The 26,263-nt window shown below is 42.4% G+C and overlaps 1 protein-coding gene across 1 annotated transcript in view; it reads left to right on the top strand.

Annotated features, from left to right (window-relative positions):
- ZNF438 (zinc finger protein 438) overlaps window positions 1-26,263 on the top strand; it is a 105,935-nt gene that overhangs the window by 51,634 nt on the left and 28,038 nt on the right. Inside the window, exon 4 of the mRNA XM_024214434.3 lies at window positions 20,367-20,423. Coding sequence (XP_024070202.2) covers window positions 20,396-20,423 — 28 coding nt within the window. The 5' untranslated portion in view covers window positions 20,367-20,395. The remainder of the gene's footprint in view (window positions 1-20,366; window positions 20,424-26,263) is intronic.

The raw sequence follows: 26,263 nt of genomic DNA on the forward strand, positions 1-26,263 counted from the left end.
AATAGGAAATGCATACAAGAATAATAAAAAGATGTCATTAGAAAATTTCCTTGTACTTTTTCCCGGAATAGGCATATTATATTTTAAATATGTGTTGGACAAAATATAACTATTGCTTTGAATGCTAATTTCCAAATTCTGTTTTGGTGGTAGCATTTATTTTTGAAAATAACAGAAGAAGGTGTGTGAGGTAGAGAGAAGAGGTAGAGTGGGGTAGATTTGAGTGACTGAGAAGACATGGTAAAGAATTTGGATATGGAATGAATGAATGAATGAAAGGGTAAGCTAGTATGAGAAAAAGGGGAAACATGGTAGTGTGTTCAGATGATTTCAAACTAGACCTTATGTAGTCAGTCATTTTGCAGACATAAAAAATTAGAAGGAACATTGATGTGAGGCAATGTGAGATTGTGGGTCAAGAACATTAGCTTGATGTTTCTGTTAAGTTGATCATAATTGAATCTGTTAAGTATTGTCGTGATTGTCATTGTAGATTCCGTGAACCTACTGAGAGTAATGAGCAGTTTACATTTTTCAGAGCTATTGTTTCAGGCTGTCTGCAGACTAAGGAAGAAAACAATGGATTGGTTTACACTTGATTTGTGGTTTCAAGGTTATCTTCACAACTGTAAAAGCTAGATGTATTTTTTAAATGTAAGATGAGTTTTTGTAACACAATTTAGTGGTAAGGATGGATTTCACTGCTGCAGAATTGCAACAATCACAGGGCTAAAGCCAATGATGTTAAAACCAGCACTACTCAGGTAGCTTTTGCAAAGGAAACAGATGAAATGCTGGTCTATGAAAACATGAAGAAAATGATGTAGTTTATTGACATTCATATTGTTGCCATTATAGGCATAACAACAACCTTGGTGTTCTCAAACCTTCCCTTTTAACTTTTTAGAATAGTTTCAGTTTTCATTCACAGATTGAAATTAGAGTCTAATGTTTCTAGTTGCAAAAAATGTTCTAGTTCATGTAAATGTTTTGGAGTGACATAGACCATCACAAAATGGGGGAGCACTGGGTTTTTTCCCCTAAACCCGGAAGAACACACCCCGACCGACATAAGTTTCACTGACAAAAGCACCGGCGTGGATGGTGCTGTGTCAGCAGGAGAGCATCTCCTGCCAACATAGCTACCACCACTTGTTGGAGGTGGTTTAATTATGCCAGTGGGAGAGCTCTCTCCTGCCAGCATATAGCAGCTACACTCGAGACCTTACAGTGGTGCAGCTGCAGCGGTATGGCTGTGCTGCTGTAAGGTCCGTAGTTTAGACATACCCTAAGTGTTTCTGAATCTCATGGAGTCAGAGGCAAAAGTTAGACTGCCTTACCCCCACCATTCTCAAATCGTATATCAAATTGGTCACAAAGATGAATTTATTCCTAAATTGGTTGTGTTGTGTGCAAAAAGTACAAATTAACAAAGCATTAAAGAAATTAAAACAAAACAGACACATTCTTGGAGTTGTATTTCTCCATTTAACTTTATCTGTTCGGTTCTGCATCTATGTTGACAATAGCACTTTATTTTTAAATAAAATTTTTTTTACTAATGTGTTTATAAATTGGGGATAAAACTACTTTATTTTTCATATCAGCTTTTTCTTTAAATGATCAGAACTAAATTTCATGCCCAAAAGAGAGCCATCGAAATTCCCTCTAGGTAGGGATTTATTTGCCTTATTTCCTTAGTTTTTTTTATCTGACACCAACTTTCAATGGCCTTCTGTCAGAGTCCTCTCATTTGCCAAATATGGCTTGCTACCTCTTAATACCCTAAGTTCCACCTGCCTTGTGGATTTCCTCAACTGGGAAAAGGAAGAACCTGCAGTTGCAGACTGTGTGGTTTGATCTCTCTGACAACTTTACTGAAAGCTTGGAAGTTGAGACCGTCTCAGCTCCACCAGACAGCTCTCCAGGCACATTGCTCCTCTGTCTTCAACAAGCTATAAGTGTGCATCATATGAGCTGCTGAAAATGTAATAATGAGGGAAATCTGAAGAACTGCACCTGTAATTTATTCAGTCTAAGGAACATTTATCCTTTTCTAACTGGAATTAAACTAGACCTTTTTTACTAGTAACTTCAGAGCTGTTGTGTAAAGTTTGTGATCATCTATTCTGTAAACTTAAGAAGGCTAACAAATGGCAGTGAAGAGAACACAAAACAGGATGCCAAATTGGGCTATAAGGGGTAAACATAATGAGCATTGCAGGAGTTATTACAGTGTACACTGTAAACTTATTCTGTGACTTATCTTCAGAAAGGATTACAATCTGAATTTCAGCAGGCTTTCATCAGTAAATATTTGATTGAACTGAAAAATGTAACAAATGGAGTTCAGATATTAACATCAATTAATTAACATCATGTTAATCTAGAGTTAACATCAATTAATAATTGTTTTTCGAGTAGTATTCCCATGGTTGCTCCACTGTAGGAGTGCTTCCATCCCTGTGCTCCTGATCGGAGAACTTCGGTAGCAGTGTCTGCTAGGCCCGCACATGCGCCGTCTCTCCTCAAAAGAGGCAATCGCTGTCAGAGACAAGCACTCCAAGTGCATTCACTGTCTCGGGGAAGGCCACATTCAACAAAAGTGTGGTCTTTGCCAGCAATTCAGGCCCCAGTCTTGTAAGGATAGGGAGATTAGGCAGAAGATCATCTTCATAGAGACTGCTCTCTACCCTCTCTGGACCTGTGTCATGAGTCACCTGGCAGACGTGAGTCTTCCCCACAGCCCTCAACATTTAAAGGCAGTAAGTTGAAGAAACAAGCCACTAATGCCTCTCACAAATCATAGAAAAAGAGAGCGGGAAGTCCCCACAGTGAGTCCCAAGATAGCCGTAGACGTTCTCCGGCACACGTACCGAGACCCCTTCAGTCCGGTACCAATGGCTCACAGAAATCCTCAGCAGCAGATAGCATTGAAAAGACCTAGGGACCCAATGGGCATGGGCACCGAGTCAACAGCACCAATAGACAAAGACAGGTGCAAGCACTCCTCTAAGAAGGCACCAATACGCGATCCCACGTCAGTACCGCCCTTGACGTTTCACCCGGCACTGGAGTGACCTGTGCAGGCAAGGTCCCCCACCCAACCTCCCTGACACCAGGACAATCTGTACCGGCGGAATCCTGCCACTCCAGAGACCTCCGCATTCTGGATGCACCAGAGACCCCACCTCTCGGTACCAGGATCTCTGCACTGAGCCTCTACCAACCATGGGAAGTATCCCTGCTGCCATGCCATGCCATGTCCCTCTGCTCTCTAGCGAGGGTTCAGACAGTGAGCCAGATGACGTAGTGTCATTCCTCCTAAGCTCCATATGGTACTTATTACGAACAGAGCCCAAGGATACACCTGCAGATGGCCCCACCACCACTATCTTGGTACTGCCACTCCTGGGCACCACCACCGGGCTCTATGCTACCACCACCCCAATGGCCATATTGGCACACTGCCAGCAAGCCTCGGGCTTTGAGCCTTGTCCAGGAACCCTCAAGGCACATCCCCTTGGCCGCAGCATCCAAGGCTTCAGTACCGCCTCGAGACATAGAGGAAAAAGAAGCTGGTACGGAGGAGGCAGTGATACCGAGGGCCATATCCTCCCCTTCTCCAGACAAAGCCGTCATGCCTCCTCCACTGTCTTTGGCAGATGACTTCCATCTCTTCCATGAGCTGGTGAAGAGGGTGGCAGACACCCTCCAGATACCATTGGTGGGTATCCTTCACTTTCTCCATCAACTTCTTGATATCCCCCACTCTTTGTCCTCTTTGAAAATCACCTTCCCGATTTAATGAGGCCATTTTAGACCCGGCAAAGACAGTGTGGCAAACCCCAGCATCAGTGGAACCCACCTGCAAGCGGGCAGACAAAAAATACTATGTCCCCGCCAAGTATCTGAATTCCTGTTGTTCCATCTGCCACCCAACTCCATCATGGTGGATGCCATCAACTCCTATGGCCAACAACACTAGTCAAGGGCTACTCCTTATGATAGGGATTGAAAGTGCCTTGACCATTTGGGTACAAAAGCATACTCTTTAGCTGCTCTACAATTCCATATCAATTATCAGGCCCTCATGGCAAAATATGATTATATACGTTACTCAAAAATAATGACTTTTATTGGGGAAAAAAAAAATGCTAGAAGCACATTGCGACTTGTTCAATGCCATTATCCAGAAGGGTCAACTAATGGCGAAGACATCACTGCAGTCTGCCCTTGAAGCAGGCAACATGGTTGCTAGGTCCATCTCCATGACTGTGGTGATGTGACTAGCATCATAGCTCCGTTTGTCAGACTTCCCAAAAGAGGTAAAGTCCACAGTCGAGGACCTTCCATTTGAGGGCACGAAGCTCTTCACCAAGAAGACTGATGCCTCTCTTCACACCCTGAAGGACTCCAGAGCTACCCTCCAGTCACTTAGTATCTATACAAGACAAAAGATGATTTAGTCCCCAATCCCAGCGTAGACCACATGCGCATCAGTACCAACCTCAGTGCCACTACGAGCTGCAAAAAAAAAAAAAAGGGGAAATTCCTTAAATACAAACCATCTGGCCCTCAGTCTTCATTGTTAGGTCACTCCTGATTTACACAGCTGAACATTGTTCCACACCCATTTGGCTACTGATTGGTGTTCTGCAGTGCATGGGAACACATAACATCGGACAGATGGTTCCTAGAGATCGTTCGAACCGGGTACTCCATCCATTTTACTTCCCTACCCCCTCCACAACACCCTTCCCCATCCCTCTTCAGGGATCCTTCTCACAAGAGTTTACTATGACTAGAGATAGATCGCCTCCTCTAGAACCAGTATCTCAAAATCTACCAGGCAAAGAGTTCTACATTCGTTATTTCCTAATACCTAAACGGAAGGGAGGTTGGAGACCCATCCTAGATCTCAGAGCTCTCAACAAGTTTGTCAAGCCTCAAAAGTTCAAGCTAGTCTCCTTATCAACGACCATTCCAACATTAAGAACAGGGAGACTGGTTTTTGGTTCTTGATCTCCAGGATGCCTATTTTTATATCTGTCTTACCGGCTCACAGACAATTTCTCAGATTCACTCTGGGACACAACCACTACCAATACAGAGTGCTCCCTTTTGGGCTATCATCAGCCCCAAAAGTATTTTCCAAGATTCTCTTAGTGGTGGCTGCTCATTTACATTCTCAAGGGATAATGATCTACCTTTACCTCGATGATTGCCTCCTCAGAGCCTGATCTCTCCGAGAGGCTCACCAAGTCACTGATGCTACGATATACTTGTTTATGGAACTGGATCTACAGATCAACACCCAGAAATCAATTCACACCAGTGCAATGCCTGGAATTCATAGGGGCCGACTTCGATTCATTACAGGACAAATCCTCCTTACCTCAATACAGGTTCCTATGCTTAATCACTCTCATAGACACCATTCAACATATCCCACAAATATCAATCAGGCTTTGCTTCCAACTCTTGTGGCATATGACAGCGGGCACAGCAGTAATACCACATGCCAGGCTTCACATGCAGTGCCTCCAAATGTGGTTCAGCTCGGTTTACAGACCAAACAAGGACAGGCTGGACAAATCCCAGTCACCACCACTAGGATCAAAAACTCCTTAGACTATTGAATGGAACGTTTGCAAAGAAGTCCTCTTCTCACAAACAACACCGTTGTTGATCTTCACCACCAGTTCATCACTCATAGAGTGGGGCATGCATCTAAATGGCCTCACGACACAAGGCAAATGCCTACCTGCAGAGATATCCCTTCACAATCAATCTCCTCAAGTTAAGAGCGGTCAGGAATGCCTGTGCCCATTTCCTCCCGCTGATCACAGGATCACACACAAAGATCCTAACAGACAATATAGCCTGTATGTACTACATCAGTCAGTAGAGGTGAGCCAGGTCACCCTCCTTATGTGCAGAAGCGATGAGGCCATGGAATTGGTGGATCTCCCACAACGTTATGCTGTTTGCAGTTTACCTCCTGGGCACATAAAACTCAATAGTGGACAGTCTCAGTCACAAATTCCCACACAACCACGAGTGGAAAGTGCACCCAACAGTGCCTCACAACTTATTCAGACGATAGGGGGGACAGTCCACAGACCTTTTCACCACTCACTTGAACAAGAAATGTCCACGCTACTGCTCCAGAGTGGGGATCGGACAACATTCCTTGGGCGATGCTTTCCTCCTACCCTGGGACAAGGACCTTCTCTACACCTTTTGTCCTTTTCCCCTACTGTCGAAGGTCCTGCTGAAAATAAAAAGGGATGGGGCTCACGTCATTTTGATTGCTCCTACTTAGCGGAGACAGACCAGGTACGCTTACCTGGCACAGCTCCGAACATGCCCGCCATTCCCTCTCCCAGCCATCCTGCACCTCCTCTCAGAACAGCGAACCTGTGCCTCATACTGAGAAAGCAGGACAATCAGTGAGTTATCTTAAGTGCCTATACACAAATGCAAGCAGCCTGGGAAACAAGCAGGGAGAACTGGAAGTCCTGGCACAGTCAAGGAATTATAATGTGATTGGAATAACAGAGACTTGGTGGGATAACTCACATGACTGGAGTACTGTCATGGATGGATATAAACTGTTCAGGAAGGACAGGCAGGGCAGAAAAGGTGGGGGAGTTGCATTGTATGTAAGAGAGCAGTATGACTGCTCAGAGCTCCAATATGAAACTGCAGAAAAACCTGAGAGTCTCTGGATTAAGATTAGAAGTGTGAGCAACAAGGGTGATGTCGTGGTGGAAGTCTGCTATAGACCACCAGACCAGAGGGATGAGGTGTATGAGGCTTTCTTCAGGCAACTAACGGCCGTTACTAGATCACAGGCCCTAGTTCTCATGGGGGACTTCAATCACCCCGATATCTGCTGGGAGAGCAATACAGGAGTGCACAGACAATCCAGGAAGTTTTTGCAATGTGTAGGGGACAGTTTCCTAGTGCAAGTTCTGGAGGAACCAACTAGGGGCAGAGCACTTCTTGACCTGCTGCTCACAAACAGAGAAGAATTCGTAGGAGAAGCAAAAGTGGATGGGAACCTGGGAGGCAGTGACCATGAGATGGTCAAGTTCAGGATCCTGACAAAAGGAAGAAAGGAGAGCAGCAGAATATGGTCCCTGGACTTCAGAAAAGCAGACTTTGACTCCCTCAGGGAACTGATGGGCAGGATCCCCTGGGAAAATTTCCTTAGGGGGAAAGGAGCTGGCTGTATTTTAAAGAATCCTTATTGAGGTTGCAGGAGCAAACCATCCCGATGTGTAGAAAGAATAGTAAATATGGCAGGCGACCAGCTTGGCTTAACAGTGAAATCCTTGCTGATCTTAAACACAAAAAAGAAGTTTACAAGAAGTGGAAGCTTGGACAAATGACCAGGGAGGAGTATAAAAATATTGCTCAGGCATGCAGGAGTGAAGTCAGGAAGGCCAAATCACAATTGGAGTTGCAGCTAGCAAGGGATGTTAAGAGTAACAAGAAGGGTTTCTACAGATATGTTAGCAACAAGAAGAAGGTCAGGGAAAGTGTGGGCCCCTTACTGAATGGGGGAGGCAACCTAGTGACAGAGGATGTGGAAAAAGCTAATGTACTCAATGCTTTTTTTTGCCTCTGTCTTCACAAACAAGGTCAGCTCCCAGACTACTGTACTGGGCAGCACAGTATGGGGAGGAGGTGACCAGCCCTCTGTGGAGAAAGAAGTGGTTTAGGACTATTTAGAAAAGCTGGACGAGCACAAGTCCATGGGGCCGGATGCACTGCATCCGAGGGTGCTAAAGGAGCTGGCTGATGTGATTGCAGAGCCATTGGCCATTATCTTTGAAAACTCATGGCGATAGGGGGAGGTCCTAGATGACTGGAAAAAGGCTAATGTATTGCCCATCTTTAAAAAAGGGAAGGAGGAGGATCCGGGGAACTACAGGCCGGTCAGCCTCACCTCAGTCCCTGGAAAAATCATGGAGCAGGTCCTCAAGAAATCAATTTTGAAGCACTTCGAGGAGAGGAAAGTGATCAGGAACAGTCAGCATGTATTCACCAAGGACAAGTCATGCCTCACTAACCTAATTGCCTTCTATGATGAGATAACTTGCTCTGTGGATGAGGGGAAAGCAGTGGATGTGTTATTCCTTGACTTTAGCAAAGCTTTTGCTACGGTCTCCCACAGAATTCTTGCAAGTTAAAGCAGTATGGGCTGGAAGAATGGACTATAAGGTTGATAGAAAGCTGGCTAGATCATCAGGCTCAACAGGTAGTGACCAATGGCTTCATGTCTAGTTGGCAGCCGGTATCAAGCAGAGTGCCCCAAGGGTCGGTCCTGGGGCCAGTTTTGTTTAATATCTTCATTAATGATCTGGAGGATGGCGTGGATTGCACCCTCAGCAAGTTTACAGATGACACTAAACTGGGAGGAGTGATAGATACGCTGGAGGGTAGGGACAAGTGCAGAGTCCTGCACTTAGGACGGAAGAATCCCATGCACTGCTACAGACTATGGACCGAGTGGCTAGATAGCAGTTCTGCAGAAAAGGACCTAGGGGTTACCAGTGGACGAGAAGCTGGATATGAGTCAACAGTGTGCCCTTGTTGCCAAGAAGGCTAACGGCATTTTGGGCTGTATAAGTAGGAGAATTGCCAGTAGATCGAGGGACGTGATCATTCCCCTCTATTCGGCATTAGTGAGGCCTCATCTGGAGTTCTGTGTCCAGTCCAGTTTTGGGCCCCACACTACAAGAAGGATGTGGAAAAATTGGAGAGAGTGCAGCAGCGGGCAGCAAAAATGATTAGGGGGCTGGATCACATGACTTATGAGGAGAGGCTGAGGGAACTGGGATTATTTAGTCTGCAGAAGAGAAGACTGAGAGGGGATTTGATAGCTGAATTTCAACTTCCTGAAAGGGATTTCCAAAGAGGATGGATCTAGACTGTTCTCAGTAGTAGCAGATGACAGAACAAGGAGTAGTGATCTCAAGTTGCAGTGGGGGGGGCGGGGTTAGGTTAGATATTAGGAAAAACTTTTTCACTAGGAGGGTGGTGAAGCACTGGAATGGGTTACTTAGGGAGGTGGTGGAATCTCCTTCCTTAGAGATTTTTAAGGCCCTGCTTGACAATGCCCTGGCTGGGATGATTTAGTTGCGGATTGATCCTGCTTTGAGCAGGGGGTTGGACGAGATAACCTCCTGAAGTCCCTTCCAACCCTGATATTCTATGATTCTATGACGTACACTACATACGAACTTGGGTATTCTCTGCCTCAAGGCATGGCTCCTTCTTGGTTCCAAGGGAGGCCACATAGGTACTATTACACAGTAGGAAGTCCTTGACACAATGTACTTACCTGCAGAAATGGTCCAAGTTTCAGATTTGGTGCATGTCCCAATGAATCTCCTCAACATCCATGACTTCTGCATATCCTAGACTATGCTTTGACCCTAAAACAGTTGGGACTATCTCTAAGCTCTCTTTGGATTCACCTAGCAGCTATAACAGCTTTCCACCACGTGTAGAAAGGTACTCAGTGCTGTCACACCCAACTACGAAAAGGTTCCCCAACGGTAAATCTCTTCAACCTTGACTTCCTACCCCCATATGGGACCTAAATCTGGTACTGAAAGGACTGATTAGACCTCCCTTTGAGCCCATGGCCACCTGAATGCTGATGCACATATCAATGATAGCCTTCCTGATAGCAATTACCTCAGCCAGGAGAATCGGAGAGTTAGCAGCTCTGGTGGACACTCACACTCTCTCTCTCTCCCCCGGACAAGGTTACTCTCAGGCCGCATACAAAATTCATCCCTAAGATAACCTTTCCATTTCACATGAATCAATTGATTCACCTTCCAATCTTCTACCCAAGTCTCACCAAGACAACAGGGAGGTTATATTACATATTGTAGATGTCAAAAGAACCCTGGCCTTCTACCTGGACAGGACAAAGGCCTTCAGGAAGTCCCCTAGGCTTTTCCTCTCCATTGTGGAAAGATCCAAGGGCTCAGCAATATCAGCCCAAAGGCGCTCCAAGTGGGTCTCAGATTCCATCAGACAGAATTACCAAGTTCACAACATGACCCCTCCAGACTTTCTTTGTACATTCTCCACAAAGTCAATCTCTTCTTCAAGAATGTTCCTATCTCAGAGATATGTAGAGCGGTGACATGGGTGTCAGTCCTCATTTTCACAGAACATTATGCGATCACTGAGGACTCTGCCTCTGATGCCATTTTAGGCTCCATGGTGCTGTCATGTGTAACTGACCAGCCTCTGAAGTCCCAGCCCTGCTGAAGGGATACTGCTCAGAAGTCACCTACAGTGGAGCATCGATGGGGACACTACTCGAAGAAGAAGTTATTCATCTTGTGCTGTAATAATGGTTCTTCGAGATGTGTGTCCCTAAGGGTGCTACACAACCCTCCCTCCTCCCCTCTACTTTAGAGCTCTTGTCTATGACTCTGTGAGAGAGAAGGAACAGAGGGGGGTTAGCTCGCGCGCGCTGGCTAGCCGCGTGGCACAGTACAAGGAGAGACAGCACATGTGCAGGCCTAACAGACACTGCTACGAAAGTTCTCCGATCAGCAGTGCAGGGACGCAGACACACCTACAGTGGAGCACCCACAGGGGGACACATCTCGAAGAACCATCGTTACTGCACAAGGTGAGTAACTTCCTGTGAAATACTTTTTCTGATAACTGACTAGCAAATGGCAAAATTACATTTAAAAAATGTGTTCAACCTAACCTCAAGTTTTCTGCATTGTTAGGTTACTGCAATAGGGAAACTAGATGAAGTGTCTTCTGTTGTTGTTGATATGAGAAATTAATAAAAATCCATCTTCAGTTTTGTTATAGTCTATTGTTTCAAGATCTGCATATCTGATGAGAATGCAGTTACTTTGGTGTGCTTTAAGTGGTTATTAAAAACTATGGGCTTTGCCTGATAAGGAATTTTATTATGGATCCCTTTCTTCATGCACATATGCACAAGTCACTTTTTCAGCTGAAAGGTTTTTTTCAGCTTCTTTATGAACAAAATACAGAAAAAGAGATTATGAAAGTGTTGCCTGCTGTATCTTTTTTCACTTGTGTAAGCCTCCCTCTCCCCCCCAAAAAATGCTCTTTCTTCACTTCTAGATGTTATAAAAATCAGTTTTGAGAAACACATTTAATCAAATATTTTTTAAAAGCTTTCAGGATGAGATCCATAATTACCAATTCATGTGTGTCCTGATATGCATCTTAATATGGGACAGTTACCAAGAATGAGTGAACACAAGAAGAGTAAAGTTACAAGCAGCAGTTCCAGTCATTGATTTCAGTTGCAGCTCATAGTTATAACTGAGATCAGAAGTTTGCTCAATATCTTTACGTAATATAGATTGAAGTGGCTAATAGACAATCTAGTCACCTATTATAGAATCTGAAATTGAAACTCTAGTTTGGGGATCCTTAAGCAAAAGCCTCTGTTTTCTCATAACAGTAATAAAAGAAAATAAAAAAAAAAAAAAAAAAGCATCATTACAAAATCCTGTGTAATGGTGAAGTGACGCTATTAAGATAAGACATACTTATTTCATTATTAGCTAGTGATCATTATTCCAGTAACTGTTGATTGGATTAGACCCTGCTCACTGGCTGATACTTAGAATTGATCTGCTTCTCCTATGGGACATCTGAGGGAGAGTTTATATTATTTTGAAGTCTCAACACATCAGTGATGAACGATTGAAAAGACATGAACCTGCGGAATTATTAATCTGTAAATTTACTGCAGACTTGATCATCCTTTGAGCAGCAGCAGTAGTTTAATCTTTACTATTGTATTTTAATAAATTAAGGCCAGATATTATAATTGCTCCACACATGTGATGTCTCTTGACTTCAGTCTCAATCTTTGCAAAATGGTAAAAGAATTGTGTCCATAGAGAGGTGTAAGCGTGGCACAAATAAGGCTATCTTTTTTTCCCAAGCCAATAATCAATGCAAACAGTTTTGCGATAATAGTTCCAACTATTACATAAAATCCTAATCTATGAGATGAGACAGTACTTGAAAGAAAACAATTAAGAAAAATAAAATGACTGAAATTACTTAAAGTATTAATGAACGCCTCATTGACTGTAGTTAATATAAACCATTTTCTAAACTGCACTGTCTTAAATTTCCCTTTTCGTTTGAATTTTGTACTTCTGAAGTGAAATTATGCAATAAATACATTAGCTCGTAATTTTTTATATGCCTACTTTTAAATTGTTTGATAATTAAACTTAATCTGAGTGAAATTACAAGGTTTGATTAACTACTTCCTTTCAGGAGTCTGAACTGATGATGATCTCTGTATTAGAAGGTACAGCCATCTTATTTGAGAAGCTTTGTTCTTTTAACAAAAGACACCAAGAATAAATTCAGTTAGGGTCATAGTGGCTTAATTTAATAATATTATGATAATAAGTACCATAATTAGTTTCAGATTCTTCTTCCTTCCCAAAGGACAAGGTTTTGAGTTTTGATGCCTACTTAAGACATGAGAATGACAGCAAAATTAATGTCATAACCTTTACAGCCTGTTTATGGTTTTCTGTGTAGTACCCTAAAGGATTTTGTGGAATAGTGTAACAACTAAAGTAACCATTTAGTATGGACAAGAAAAAATTAGGTTAATTGGGTTCACCTGATATTCAGATGTTAGAGCGTCTGTCAGGACACCCGTTTCATACTTAGAAAAAGAGTTGCTGGGATTTTTTTTTTTCATTAAATGATCTTTTAAATTATGGTGTGCATACACTCTACTTCCTTGGGACTACTGCCTCTTAAAGACTAATTTATGATGTAGTTTGGGATTTTTTCAGTTTGGTTAATCTAGTTTGTCATTTTCAGTAATGAAATCAATTTGTCTTTTCATTTTTGTGGAAACTACAAAGCAACACCCATTGATGGAACATGTTCTGTGACACTGATGTAAATTTTTCTTCTAGTAGAGTCCTGTCAAAGATTGCTATGACTCCAGTTTAGTTGAACTTTTAATGATAGATTTCTTCTTTCCTTCTGTAACCAGTCAATAATAAGCTTACAGGGGAGCCATCCTAAGTTCTTGAGGCCCAGATCTTGATCCTTTTTATTTAATGTTTTTTTTTTAAAGGTGAGCAAAACAGAATCAAGACTGTATCAAATTTTAAAAGCTTCAGCAATGGTATGGGCCCTTTACTACATCGTGGTGATAAAACTTAATGATGCAGAAAAATGTCCAATAAATATTTCTGTTCTGTGTTTGAAGAGAAGCAGAATGGTGGACTCATGTTATATGAGGATGAAGAAATACTTTCTAGTCCATAAGTAACCGAGGAGGATGTCGGACAAAATCTACTAGGGATAAACATTTTTATGTCAGCAAGCCTAGATAACTTGCTCCCAACAGTCCTCAAAGAGTTGGCTGATGAGATCTCTGGCCTGCTGATGTACATTTTTAATAAATCTTGGAATGCTGGAGAAAGTATAGAAGACTGGAAGAGTGCTAATGTTGTGCCAATATTCAGAAAGGGCAAGTGGGATGACCTGGCTTGACATCAGTCCTGGATAAGATTTTGGAAAAAGCTGATACAAGATTCAGTTGACAAAGAATTAGAGGATACAAGTATAATTAATGCCAGTCAAGATGGCTTAATGGAAAATAGGCCTTGTGAAACAAACCTATTTTAATTCTTTGAGACTACAAGTTTGGTTGATTAAAGGTAACTGTATAGAGGTGATATACGTAGACTTTTGTAGGGCATTTGACTTACTACCACATGATATTCTTATTAACAAGTTAGCACAATATACAATATTAATGAGATCACATGTTAAATGGACGAGGAATTTGCTAACTAAAAGATTTCAAAAAGTAGTCAGTGGGAAATAATCATCTAGTAGTGTGTTTCTAGTGTGGCTTCACAGGGATTGGTACCAGGCCTGATGCTATTCAACTTTTTCATCCATGACCTGGAAGTAAATGTAAAATCACTGCTGATAAAATTTATGTATGATGCAAAGATTGGCATAATGGTAAACGAAGAGAATATAGCAGCCATACAAAGCAACATGGAAAGTTTGGTGAAATGAGCCCATTCAAACAAAATGTGTTTTAATTTGGCCAGATGCAAAATTATACATCTAGGACAGGGATCGGCAACCTTTGGCCCGCGGCCCGCCAGGGTAAGCACTCTGGCGGGCCGGGCCAGTTTGTTTACCTGCCACGTCCGCAGGTTCGGCCAATCATGGCTCCCACTGGCCGTGGTTTGCCGCTCCAGGCCAATGGGGGCTGCAGGAAGTGGCAGCCAGCACATCCCTCGGCCCGCACCGCTTCCCGCAGCCCCCATGGGCCTGGAGCAGCAAACCGCGGCCAGTGGGAGCCGCGTTCGGCCAAACCTGCGGACGCGGCAGGTAAACAAACTGGCCCAGCCCACCAGAGTGCTTACCCTGGCAGGCCGCGTGCCAAAGGTTACCGATCCCTGATCTAGGAACAAGCAATGCAAGTTATACCTACATCCTGGAAAGCAGTATCTCTGAAAAGGATGTAGGGGTCATAGTGGACAAGCAACATGAGCTCACAGTGCAACTCTGGCAAAAACAGCTAAGGTGTGCATTGGATATATAAGGAGAGTAGTGAGTAGGAGTAGGAAAATGATTTTACCTGTGTATATGGCATTGGTGAGACTGATATTGGAATACTGAGTCCAATGCTAGTGTCCACGTTTTAAGAAAAGATGTTGAAAAATTGGAGATGCAGAAAAGAGCCACAAAAATGTTTTGAGGACTAGAGAAAATCCATTAGTGTGAGAGACTTAAAGTGTATTTGTATTGGTTAAGTCTCTTCATACATACAACTGAGTTAACATTCATGCTCTTAAGGTTTTTAATTTAGTAAAATACAAAGTGAATTATCAATGAATAATAATGGTAAAGCAAAGCATAGAGTAAAACAAGACTAAGCATTATAATAACCCTTAGAATATATCAAGAATGAACAATTTTGTTGTTTTAATCTTATAAAGTACTTACAGCTTTTTGTGCCAAGGCTTCTAAAAAATTACCTATTGGTTACATATAGTAAAGGCATGTATTCAAGACTTACATTGAGTAAGTATCACAGTATTTGTCCCTAAATATTTCAGATCTATCCAAGTATGTCTGTGAAACATTTTGATACTGAACAGCTCTTTGCACCCTGTTGGTGCTTTCTATAGTGTAGATTAAAAATTCTCAGATCTTTTTCTCTCATTGCAGGGCAATACTGGTGTTTGCAAGAGCTCTTTAACCTCTAAATAGGCAGAACTCTGCTTCAATAAAGATGTTGATAAATTGGAGAGGGTTCAGAGAAGAGTCACAAGAATGATTATAAGGTTAGAGTAACGCTATCTATAGTGATAGATTTAAAGAGCTCAATCTATTTAGCTTAACAAAGAGAAGATTAAGGGGTGACTTAATTACTGTCTAGATGTACCTACAAGGGGAACAAATATTTAATAATAGGCTCTTCAGTTTAACAGAGAAAGATATAACCTGATCCAGTGTCTGGAAGTTGAAGCTAGATAAATTCAGTCACAAAATAAGGTATAATTTTTCGACAGTAAGGGTAATTAACCATTGGAACAATTTATCAAGAGTCACGGTGGATTCACCATCACTGACCATTTTTAAGTCACGATTGGATATTTTTCTAAAAGTTATGCTAGGAATTATTTTGGGGAAGTTCTATGGCAGGGGTGGGCAAACTACAGCCTGGGGGCTGCATCTGGCCTTCCAGGCATTTTAATCCGGCCCTCGAGCTCCCACCAGGGAGCAGGGTCCTGGCTTTGCCCTGCTCTGGCACTCCAACTGGGGGTCGGGGGCCTGCCCTGCTCCCCGCAGCTCCCAGAAGCAGTGACATGTCCCCTCTCCGGCTCCTACATGTATGGGCAGCCAAGGGGCTCCGCATGCTGACCCTGCCCCAAGTGCCACCCCCGCAGCTCCTATTGTCCTGGAACCACAGCCAATGTGAGCTTAAGGGACGGTGCCTGCGGACAGGGCAGCGCGCAGAGCCGCCTGGCTGTGCCTCCGCGTAGGAGCCAGAGGGGGAACATGCCACTGCTTCTGGGAGCTGCTTGAGGTAAGCGCTGCGCCGAGCCTGCACCCCATTTGCAACAGCCTCATCAGCAAAGTGCAGAGCCTTCAGACCACCATCAAATGTGGTCAGAGGGCAGTCGTCAGTAATGTGTGATATTGTCTGTTTTTGGCCACAGCTGTGTGGGATCCTCTTGGCCTCAGGTGTGAAGGCTAGTTGCACATTGACCCTGGCTGCTTAAAACTCAGTTCAGAAGGATCCACGAGAGGTGTGGCAAATCAAAGCTGGGTACATGCATGGTTGGGTCAGTTATAAGAGACTGGTTTCTGATGTCAGCTGCAGACCATTCTTCACACCACTTCATCGTTGCAGAGACATCTGGGCAGGGCAAGTGGGCCACTGTGATGGGATCCCCCCGGAGTGCAGCCTGGAACTGTGGGACCGCTGTGCCCCCTTAACTCTCTCCAGCCTGAGCTCTTTCTCACAATACCTTGCTAGTGACCAGCAGCAAACCCCTCCAGGAGCTGTGATCACTCAGCACAACAGCATGTGGAGTCCCACACCCAGCTATATTGCATAAATGCTCCCAGAGCCACTCATGAATCACACAGAGAGAGGCACCAGAGCCAAATACCCCCAGCTTCTAGCACTTCAACAATGGAAAGTGGACATACACCAGACTTTGCAAAACCTGAGCAGATTTGCCCCATACGTCATACAAACTCACTGGTAAAATTAAACAAATTTATTGACTATAAAAGTAGATATTAAGTGATAAGCAAAAAGTCAGAGTTAGTCACCAAAAGAAATAAAATATAAGCATGCAGTCTAAACTCTCAACCCTATTAGACTGGGCAACATCTAGATTAAACAGTTTTCTCACCCCACTGGATATTGCAGTCCTTAATATACAGGTTTGTTCCTTAAACATGGGCCAATCTCTTCTGTTGGAGTCTTGTCTTCTTCTCAGTGTCTTAGTTGCTTGCAGCGTAGGTGGGAGCAGAAGAAGGGCCCAATATGTCTCCACTCTGTCTGTTTTATACCCTCAGTCCATGTGCTTGGAAAACACAAGTCCAGGCATGTCTGGGGGCATCGCTGAGTCTCCAGGCAAGGTTGAGCAATACCTGTGGTGTGGCTTCACGCAGGTGAATCATTGAATTGTAGCTCCCTTGTTGATGGTTTGTTTGAAACCCCACCCGGGTGTTGGTTACTTTCCTTGCTGTTTGCCTCTGGGGAGCTAATATCTGGTTGATTCCCCAATTTACAGTATGTTTTAGTGACAACCATATAACACAATTCTCATAACTTCATATGCATTAATGATATACATACCGTATATACTCGTTCATTAGCCCGTTCGTTTATAAGCCGACCCCCCAAGATGGTTAGGTAAAAATAGCAAAAACTGTATGACCCTTTCATAAACCGACCCTATATTTCAGGGGTTGGCAGACTTTGGCTCCTGGCCTGTTAGGATAAGCCACTAGCCGGCCTAAATGTTTTGTTTACCTGGAGCATTCACAGGCACGGAGCCCCTCAGCTCCCAGTGTTCGCAGTTTGCCATTCCCAGCCAATGGGAGCTGCGAACTGCGGCCACAGGGAGCCGAGGGGCTCCATGCCTGCAGACGCTCCAGGTAAACAAAATGACAATGTATTAGATATTCAATTCAATGATTCCATAGAGTTTAAAATCATCAAATTTTGGTGTAGACCCATTTATAAGCTGACCCCCACTCTTTGATGCGTCACTTTTTTACCAAAAATATTTGGCTTATGAACGAGTATATACGGTATATGGATGGAGAAATGACTTTCAGCAGATCATAACCTTTCCCCTGATACCTTACAAGGCATGCTTTATATGTAAGATCACAATTATATACAAATGAGAAATATAGGGTTTCCAGGATGCTCCCCAAGGTATAGACTGTCACACCCACAATAGGTGCCTTTACAACAGGTATGCTTTTGGGTGGTCAAAGAGGTCTGTGTATAGTGGTAGGCTGGCTGTAGCAACCTCACAACAAATGTGTGAAGGAATGATGTTGCTTAATACAGGAAGCGATGGTACTGGTGTGGGCCGAACTGTCCCAGTTACAATGAGGTTGGGTGAGTGTAGTTGTGTGTCAGCCAACTTGATGCATGATAAATGGAGCACAGTATTCTCCTGCAGAATAATAGAGGACATCAGAGGAAAGAATGATCAGAGAGTTTGAGCATTTGCTGCCCATGAAATGCTGGCCAATTTGCTTAGGAGGTTGTTACGCAACCTCACCTGAGCCCCAGTTTTTCTCTGGTGGTTATGTGAGAGATATGTCTAGGGTTATTCGGAGATAGACTGGGTGGGATTTGTGTTTCAAGTGATGTGCATTGAGAAGGATATTCGGTTCTTGGACTGCTCTGGTAGTGTTAAGATGGAACACACTCAAAACCGTCTTGGTCACAGTTGCAAATGCTATCGATTACAGTATTCGGACATTTTAGTCAAGTCAGCATTTAGGGTGTCTTCAAGTTCTGGGAATGACTGTGCTTGGATGCTTAAGCAAATGTAATCTGCCTACGTGAATTTACAGTACTGGGTAAGTGGGAAGTTGTTTGTGTATAGATTAAAAAGTGTCAGTGCCAGCAGAGAGCATTGAGGTACACCATTGTTTTCTCTTTTTTTGTGTGCTAACTCTGTCTCCCATGTGCACTCGGAAACGTCTGTTGCAGAGGAGGAGGTCAATAACGTAGACTACCTATGCTAGGAGTGCTATTGACAATATTACTAAGAGCCTCTTTGTATTTTACTAAATTAAAAACCTTAAGAGCATGAATGCTAACTCAGTTGTATGTATGAAGACTTAACCAATACAAATACACTTTGAAAATAAAATTGAAGACTGAATATATGCATAACCACTGAGCTTGATGACATTGGGGGAGTTGGATAATTCAGAGGATTAGTAGGGTAATGAGATTCAAAGCTTTTTAAACTTACTGTAGGACATAGGAAGTTAATGACCAAAAGTGACCACCATCTAAGCAGGATTCCCACATTGTTAAATGTTTATCCTACAGGGTAAACATGTGGCATCATAACTTGTTGGCATTTTTGTGATGCATTGTGATGCAATATCACCACGGTATGACAATTAGTTGGTTGGAAAACTTTTCAGGAGAGTCCCATCAGAAACTTCGACAGTCACACATAAATCAGGACTGGGGTCAACACTCTCGAGTACTGTTCCGTGACCTTATGCAAATTTTCTGTAGTGTCTCTACTTATATAGCATGTAGACACCCATGTACTAAGTGTTAAGTATAATACTACACTTGGCACCCTTGTTGAAAGTCTCACTAGAGAAGTAAGTGACTAAATGGGCCATAACAACTGAACTATTATTTCTAGAGGTAGCTCCTGCAGGTCAAGATTGGAGCATGGCATGACTGGGAAATGTAAGGAAGCTTTCACTGTTGTTACTGTTATACAAAGGATATCAGCTTCCATAGTTGTTACTTTGGCACTTCTTGCAAGCACCAAATTAAGTTAAAATAGCAATCTATCCATTTAAAATATTAACAGAAAAATAAGCAGTAAAAGTAATGTATAAATCATATCATGTTAGTTCTTTAGAGCCTGGTCCAAAGTCTTCTGAAAAAATGGAATGCTTTCAATTTGCTTCGATGGGTTTTGGGTCATGCCCTTAATGTATACTGTGGTATGATTTACTGACAGTTTCTTTTGCTTTGTATAGCTGCTTCTTTATGTGGATGCTTAGTGCTTTGATTCCTTATGCCTTGGAATTTTTGGAAAATTACTAGCAAGAAAAATCACAGTGAGGCTTTTATGTTACATTGTGGAACACAGTGTCAGCTTCATTGGCCTTAAAGATAGTTGTGCTTAAAGTGTCAGCTTGTTTGCACAGTGTTCACAAAATGCTTTCGTAGCTCTCAAGATGAAAGGTATCCTGTGAAAGTTCACTCATGTATCTATCTACCTGTACAAGTAGTTAGGTTTGGTAAAATGAAGGGTATGGGGGAAAATAAGTTGACTTTTACATTCAGAACTAAATAGCCTGTTTTTTGGCTAATTCTGTTGACCCTTTCATTTATAAACAAGAACTTAAGAAAGATAGACAAGTGGTCCTCCCAAAAATCAATGACTTTTTGTAAATCTGTTCATAATCTTATATTTGAGTGTGTTGTATTGATTTTTTTTTTTTTTTTTAAAGAATCTGAGAAATAACATCAAGAATTTTAAATACTTGTATTTGTTTCTCTTCTTCAGGAAAGTTACTGTGACTATCAGAGGGCACAATGCAGAATCCTTTAACTCTTTCTGAAGGTACAGTATAAGTTCTAAGCAATTTTCTGAGAAACTATAGTTTTGTAATTTGGAATGTGGTGGAAAATTAGTAGAACTACACAAAAATGAGCTCAGATTTAGATTATTCTACCTTTATTTTGTGCATAGGTACTAGAATCAGGATTACAACTGGAATAGTTGAGAATTTTTTGTTATTGAAGAGAATTGGTACTTTATATACATGCACTAGCTATGATGGGAAATGGAAGCTAATAACTGCTTGTTCAGCAAGGCTGAATACTGTACTTTCCTATACTATGAAAATAATTCTGATCTTATTTTGTTCTACATTATTTGAAGATTATTAAACTTATTAGAATATTTTTTTCTTTGAACTTTTATAGTGGAATTTGGAAAGAAAAAATTTACAAAACCTTCTCCACACTATTAACTATTACAGTAATTTTAAAGTTACTAGACATAACTAGTACAAACAAGAAAATGTAAACTTGTATTCAAGTATGCTGAGATCAATGCTTGGTGTTACTGTATGTGCCTATTGTTGCACTTAGGAGGGACAGTCCCTGTATTTATTTTATTGTATTTCTATTTTGTCCCTTCAAAAGTCTTTTCTTGTCAATTTGTATTTCAGTAGGGTTAAAAAGTGTGTCCGTTTTGACTCCCCCAATATCGGTAGGTGTATATATATATGTGCTGTAATGCATCTTTGCTATATTGAGAATTTTGAATGCATTTTCATCTTTAACTTCAATTCCTTTTCTATGTAAATTTGAACATAAAACAAACATTTAAAGATTGTTTTTAACTTCTGAATTTCATTCTTGTTAACAGTAATATTAAAACCTGAGAGAAGTGTCATGTCTGTGACATGATAGGCCATAATAGTCTGCAGTGGCTTAGAAGGGACTTGTTAACTATGCATTGTAGTGCTCATGCTAATTTAAAAAAAAATACTTTTCTTATTTAACTGGAAGTACAGAGCTATTACTGTTATGTTTGTATTTTAACATTTTTTAAAGAGTGCATATTTTATGCAATACTGTAAAGATTCTGAAGATGCCATTATGGTAGTCCTGTAAATTCCTCTCCATTGGCAGATCCTAGGCCTGATGGAACCATTATTCCTTTGGAGATGTATTTTATTGTTGAATAAATCCATCTGTTTTGCGTGCACTCTTGGTCCTTAAACTGAAAAGTCTTTGCTATAGTTTTTTTAAAATAATAAAAAGGATTTGAGCATATTGGAAATCACATATTTGAGTAATAGGAAAAAAAATTAAACTGGTGAAGCTGCTATTTTTTTAATACTCGGAAACTGCAGAACCATTTTTTAAAAATGTTTTTAAAAGAAAAATTCATCCCAGGCTGCTGATGTGTGCCACGTTTCAGCCCAGAGTGAAGTATAACAGCCTAGGTATAAAACTCGGAAATGAAGGGTTATGGTGGAAATGCTGACAGGACTAAAGTTACATCAGTGTGAAACTGTAATATTCTAAAAATGTATTAGTCTTGGTGTGACATATTGTATTTTGCCATCAATAGCATTTTGTCCTTTTTAATCAAAAATCAGATTTGTTTCTTAAACACGCTGTTGCACTGTGAAAATTCTATGATTACATTAACAGTTCATAATGATTTATGTGCAATGATAAGCAGATACATTTCTTTTGAATAACTGGTAAGAAAACAAATGATATTGGAAATGGAACCTCTCAGTCAATTACACACACAATATACTATTGTTTTATCAGCCTATAAATCTACTCATTGAAAGTGCCATTATTTTTCAACTATAGAAAGTCACAGCAATAACTGTTAGTGCAAGTTCCTTGACTGACTACTGAAACCTCTCACTCCTACGTTTGTGTTATAATACTAGTAGTACTACTGTAATTTGATAGGTATTCCTGCCTGGCACATATATACTGGTCAGGAAAACACTATTTTATGAACAGAACTTTTCAAAGTCTGCTCATGTGACAAAGGAATTGTCTTTGTGGTAAATATTTAAACTTGCTAGATTTTGATTTTTTTCCTATAATTTTGAAATCCCTACTGAAACATCATAGGCTAGTAAATTGTTAAACCATAATATATTTTGATCTTACATTATACACAGAATTTCACTTGCAAGTGTATTATTTGTCCCCTTAACTTTGGAAACTGAGATTTTTCTAATGCTTAATAGCCATGCAAAATACCATTGTGGATTATTAGCCTGTTGGAGGGCTAACAAAGCTTCAGATGGGGAAACGCGTGATTTATAAATCTTGTCCTCTAAACAAGGCTAATATGAACTGGTCTTACAACATGAAACAGCTCAGGTAGATTCTGGAATGTATTATCATATGTTTTTCTATTATTTTTATAATATACCATGCATAAAATCTTACTATTGGTAAACTGGAATCACAGGTTTCCTGCTGGGCATGGCCTTATCATCAATTCATTCATGTTTAAAAAAAATCATTTATACAATTTAGTTCAGTGTATATCAATGTCAGTACAGTCATTTGGAGCTTGAAGCTCTCAAACTTCAATTAACCATGTAAATGTATTTCATAGCACTTTGTCAGAACCCCCGCTGCCTTTGTATCATTAGTATAAATGCAGGTGCAAATAGCATTTATGTACTTTGATAGAAAGCAGTTGGAGATGTTTCACTGTGGGACACATCACTTTCAGATTGTGTACATCTGTTCAAATAATGTATCCAAGCCCAGTGACATGAATGCAAGGATAAAAACATCTGCCCCTGAGACCACTTGCCATATAACAGATGCTTACATCTTTATTTATGCAGATGGCTTGTGTGATGAGCTGAGCAATGATGAAAGCAGGAAAGTTTAACAAAGATTTCTTGAGTGTTGGCCAAACATCTATATTTTGTTTTCAAATATCTACCACAAACAAGAATAGAAATCCATATAAACATACTAATGCTTTTCATAAAACAAAACACATTGTTTTTCATATTAAGTGTATTGGCACAAAAACCATAAACACTACAAAAATGTCCCATTTCAGAATAATTCCAGTTTATTTACAAAAGATCCTAAATAGATTACTTTTACTTTTAACAGGCAAGTTTGACTGTCATGCTTTAAAATATACATATACGCACTCAAAGTTATGCAAAATACTTGACTGATTTGGAAAAGTTTCAAATATGCAAAGATTGAATATTAACATACATTTTGAAAGAGATAAATTAATTAAAATAAATTAATGTTTGAAAGTAAAGTATGATTTGTCATAAATTGTTCAAGGTAGATCATATTTCTCAGCAAAAACACAGCATTACAAAGTTACTAGACTTGTAGTTTAGAATTTCAGTTGTTTCTGGCATATTGTATGATCGTCCATTTGCACAGCTGTACTTAGTTGAGATGGCACATTGATTATAAACCCATTCTTTTCATTAATGAGCATTGGTCTGGACTTCATTGCTGAGCTGGGACTGCCCATTTCATACCAACAAAGGGAGCTTAAATAGGAGCTTTATTTTAGTTCAGACTCCCCCTGCTGGACTGCTGCAACATAGTATTCTGACCACAGTTTACTTGCTTTGTCTGAGAGAGAGCAGCTTCAAGCTCACTGCTCTCGAAAACGTGCTTGGGAGTGAGAGAATATCCTGTCACAAAGTGTTGGATACGCCAAATAAATACAATATTTGACCTCTCTGCTTAGAGCAGTTTGAGAAGGCTGCCTGCTGACTCTGCATTCCTACTGGTTCCTGTAGATCAGGTCTGCACAACATGCGGTCCGTGTGCCGCATGCGGCCCGTGTGGGCTCACTGTGCGGCCCATGGGGGGGTGAGTAGGCAAGTGGTGGGTGAAGGAGGGGGGCTGACGAGGCGAGCGGGGGGGTGAGGAGGCGAGCCAGGGGGCTGAGGAGGCGGGGGGGCAGGTGGGGCGGGGGTGGGAGGCTGAGGAGGCGAGCGGGCGGGCAGTGGCGGGCGGTGAGTAGGCGAGCCGGGGGAGGGGGGCTGAGGAGGCGAGCGGCAAGTCAGTGGCTGACCTGTTCTACTGATCTGGTCTGGCTCCCATCCCCTCTCCAAGGGTTGCAGCTGTCTGGAGATGCTTGTGTTCCACGCCTTCCTCATTCACACCTCATTCATTCAACAGGGCAATTTATTACAAAGTGGGGGGAAGATCTTATTCTACTTCTAGCAAAAAGACATTTTTCTTTTACCATAATTATACTACCTTAGCGGCCCGCTATAACACATTACCAAGGTTCAATATCGCTGGGGAAGGAGGATTTGTTTCCGCGGGGCGGGCGGCGCTGGGGGGGTGTTTTGGTGGCACTGGGGGGGGGGGGTGGTTCCCGGGGGGGGGGGGGCCTGGGGGGGGGTGTGGGGTTTTGGGGGGGCTGCGGGGTTTTGGCCCTCAGCTGTTTTCTTTGGAGTAATATGGCTCTCGCCGCTTTGAGGCTATGTCTACACTACAAAATTAGGTCGGATTTATAGAAGCCGGTTTTATAGAAACCGGTTGTATGCAGCCGATTGTGTGTGTCCCCACCTAAAATGCTCTAAGTGCATGAAGTCGGCGGACCGCGTCCACAGTACCGAGGCTAGCGTCGACTTCCGGCGCATTGCACTATGGTACCTATCCCACAGTTCCCGGAGTCTCTGGCGCCCATTGGAATTATGGGTTGAGATCGCAAATGCCCGGATGATGCAAAGCAGTGCCGCGAGGGGTTCTGGGTACATTGCGTCAGGCCCCTCCCCCGCCGTCACAGCAACGGCAGACAATAGATTCGCGCCTTTTTACCTGGGTTACCTGTGCAGACAACATACCACGCCAAGCATTGAGCCCGCTCAGCTCAGCTCACCGTCACCATATCTCTTCCGGGTGCCGGCAAACGTGGGACTGCATTGCTAAACAGCAGCAGCAGCTTACTGCCTTTTGGCGGTAGACGGTGCAGCATGACTGGTAGCCTTCATTGGCGATCTGGGTGCTGGCAGCTGTGGGGCTGGCAGCCGTAGGGCTGCATTGCACCAGCCCCTTGCCTTTTGGTAGAAGATGGTTTATTACGACTGGTATCCGTCGTCGTCGTACTGCAGTGGCTGTCGATCATGGGCACCCGGGCAGACAATGATGGTTATCAGTCGTAGTATGCTATTTTCTGCCAGGCGCCCTGTTGGCTCATTGCACGTTAGCAGAGTCGTAGTATGCTATTTTCTGCCAAGTGCCCAGTATTGTCTGCTAAGCACCCAGAAGAGGCCGATGGCGATCTGGGTGCTGGCAGACATGGGGCTGGCAGACGTGGGGCTAGATTGCTACACAGCAGCAACCCCTTGCCTTTTGGGCAGAAGATAGTATATTACGATTGGTATCCATCATTGTCATATTGCAGTGGGTATCAGATCGTGCAATAGACCTGAAGGCTTACTGCCAAGCGCCCAGTATTTGCTGCCAAGCACCCAGAAAATGCCGAGGGCTATCAGTCATGCTGCACCGTCGTCTTAAGATGTAAAAAATAGATTTATTCTGCATTCATTTGCTTCCCCCCTCTCTCCTGCTAAACCCAGGCTTTTGAGTTCAATCTTTGGGGGGGGGGCATTCTGTGTGACAGTTGTTTATGTTTCTCCCTGATGCAAAGCCACCTTTTTTGATTTTAATTCCCTGTACCTGTACGCCATGTCGTCACTCACCCCTCCCTCTCTCCCTCCCTCCCTTCTTCCCCTGGTCCGTCAGATACTACTTTCGCGCCTTTTTTCAGACCAGACGCCATAGCCAGCACTGGGATCATGGAGCCCGCTCAGATCACCGCGGCAATTATGAGCACTATGAACACCACGCGCATTGTCCTGGAAAACATGCAGAGCCTCATGGACATGCCAAAGCCAAACC

Source organism: Terrapene carolina, unplaced genomic scaffold, assembly GCF_002925995.2.
Source record: "Terrapene carolina triunguis isolate 2854851 unplaced genomic scaffold, T_m_triunguis-2.0 Scaffold111, whole genome shotgun sequence".
NCBI lineage: Eukaryota > Metazoa > Chordata > Testudines > Emydidae > Terrapene > Terrapene triunguis.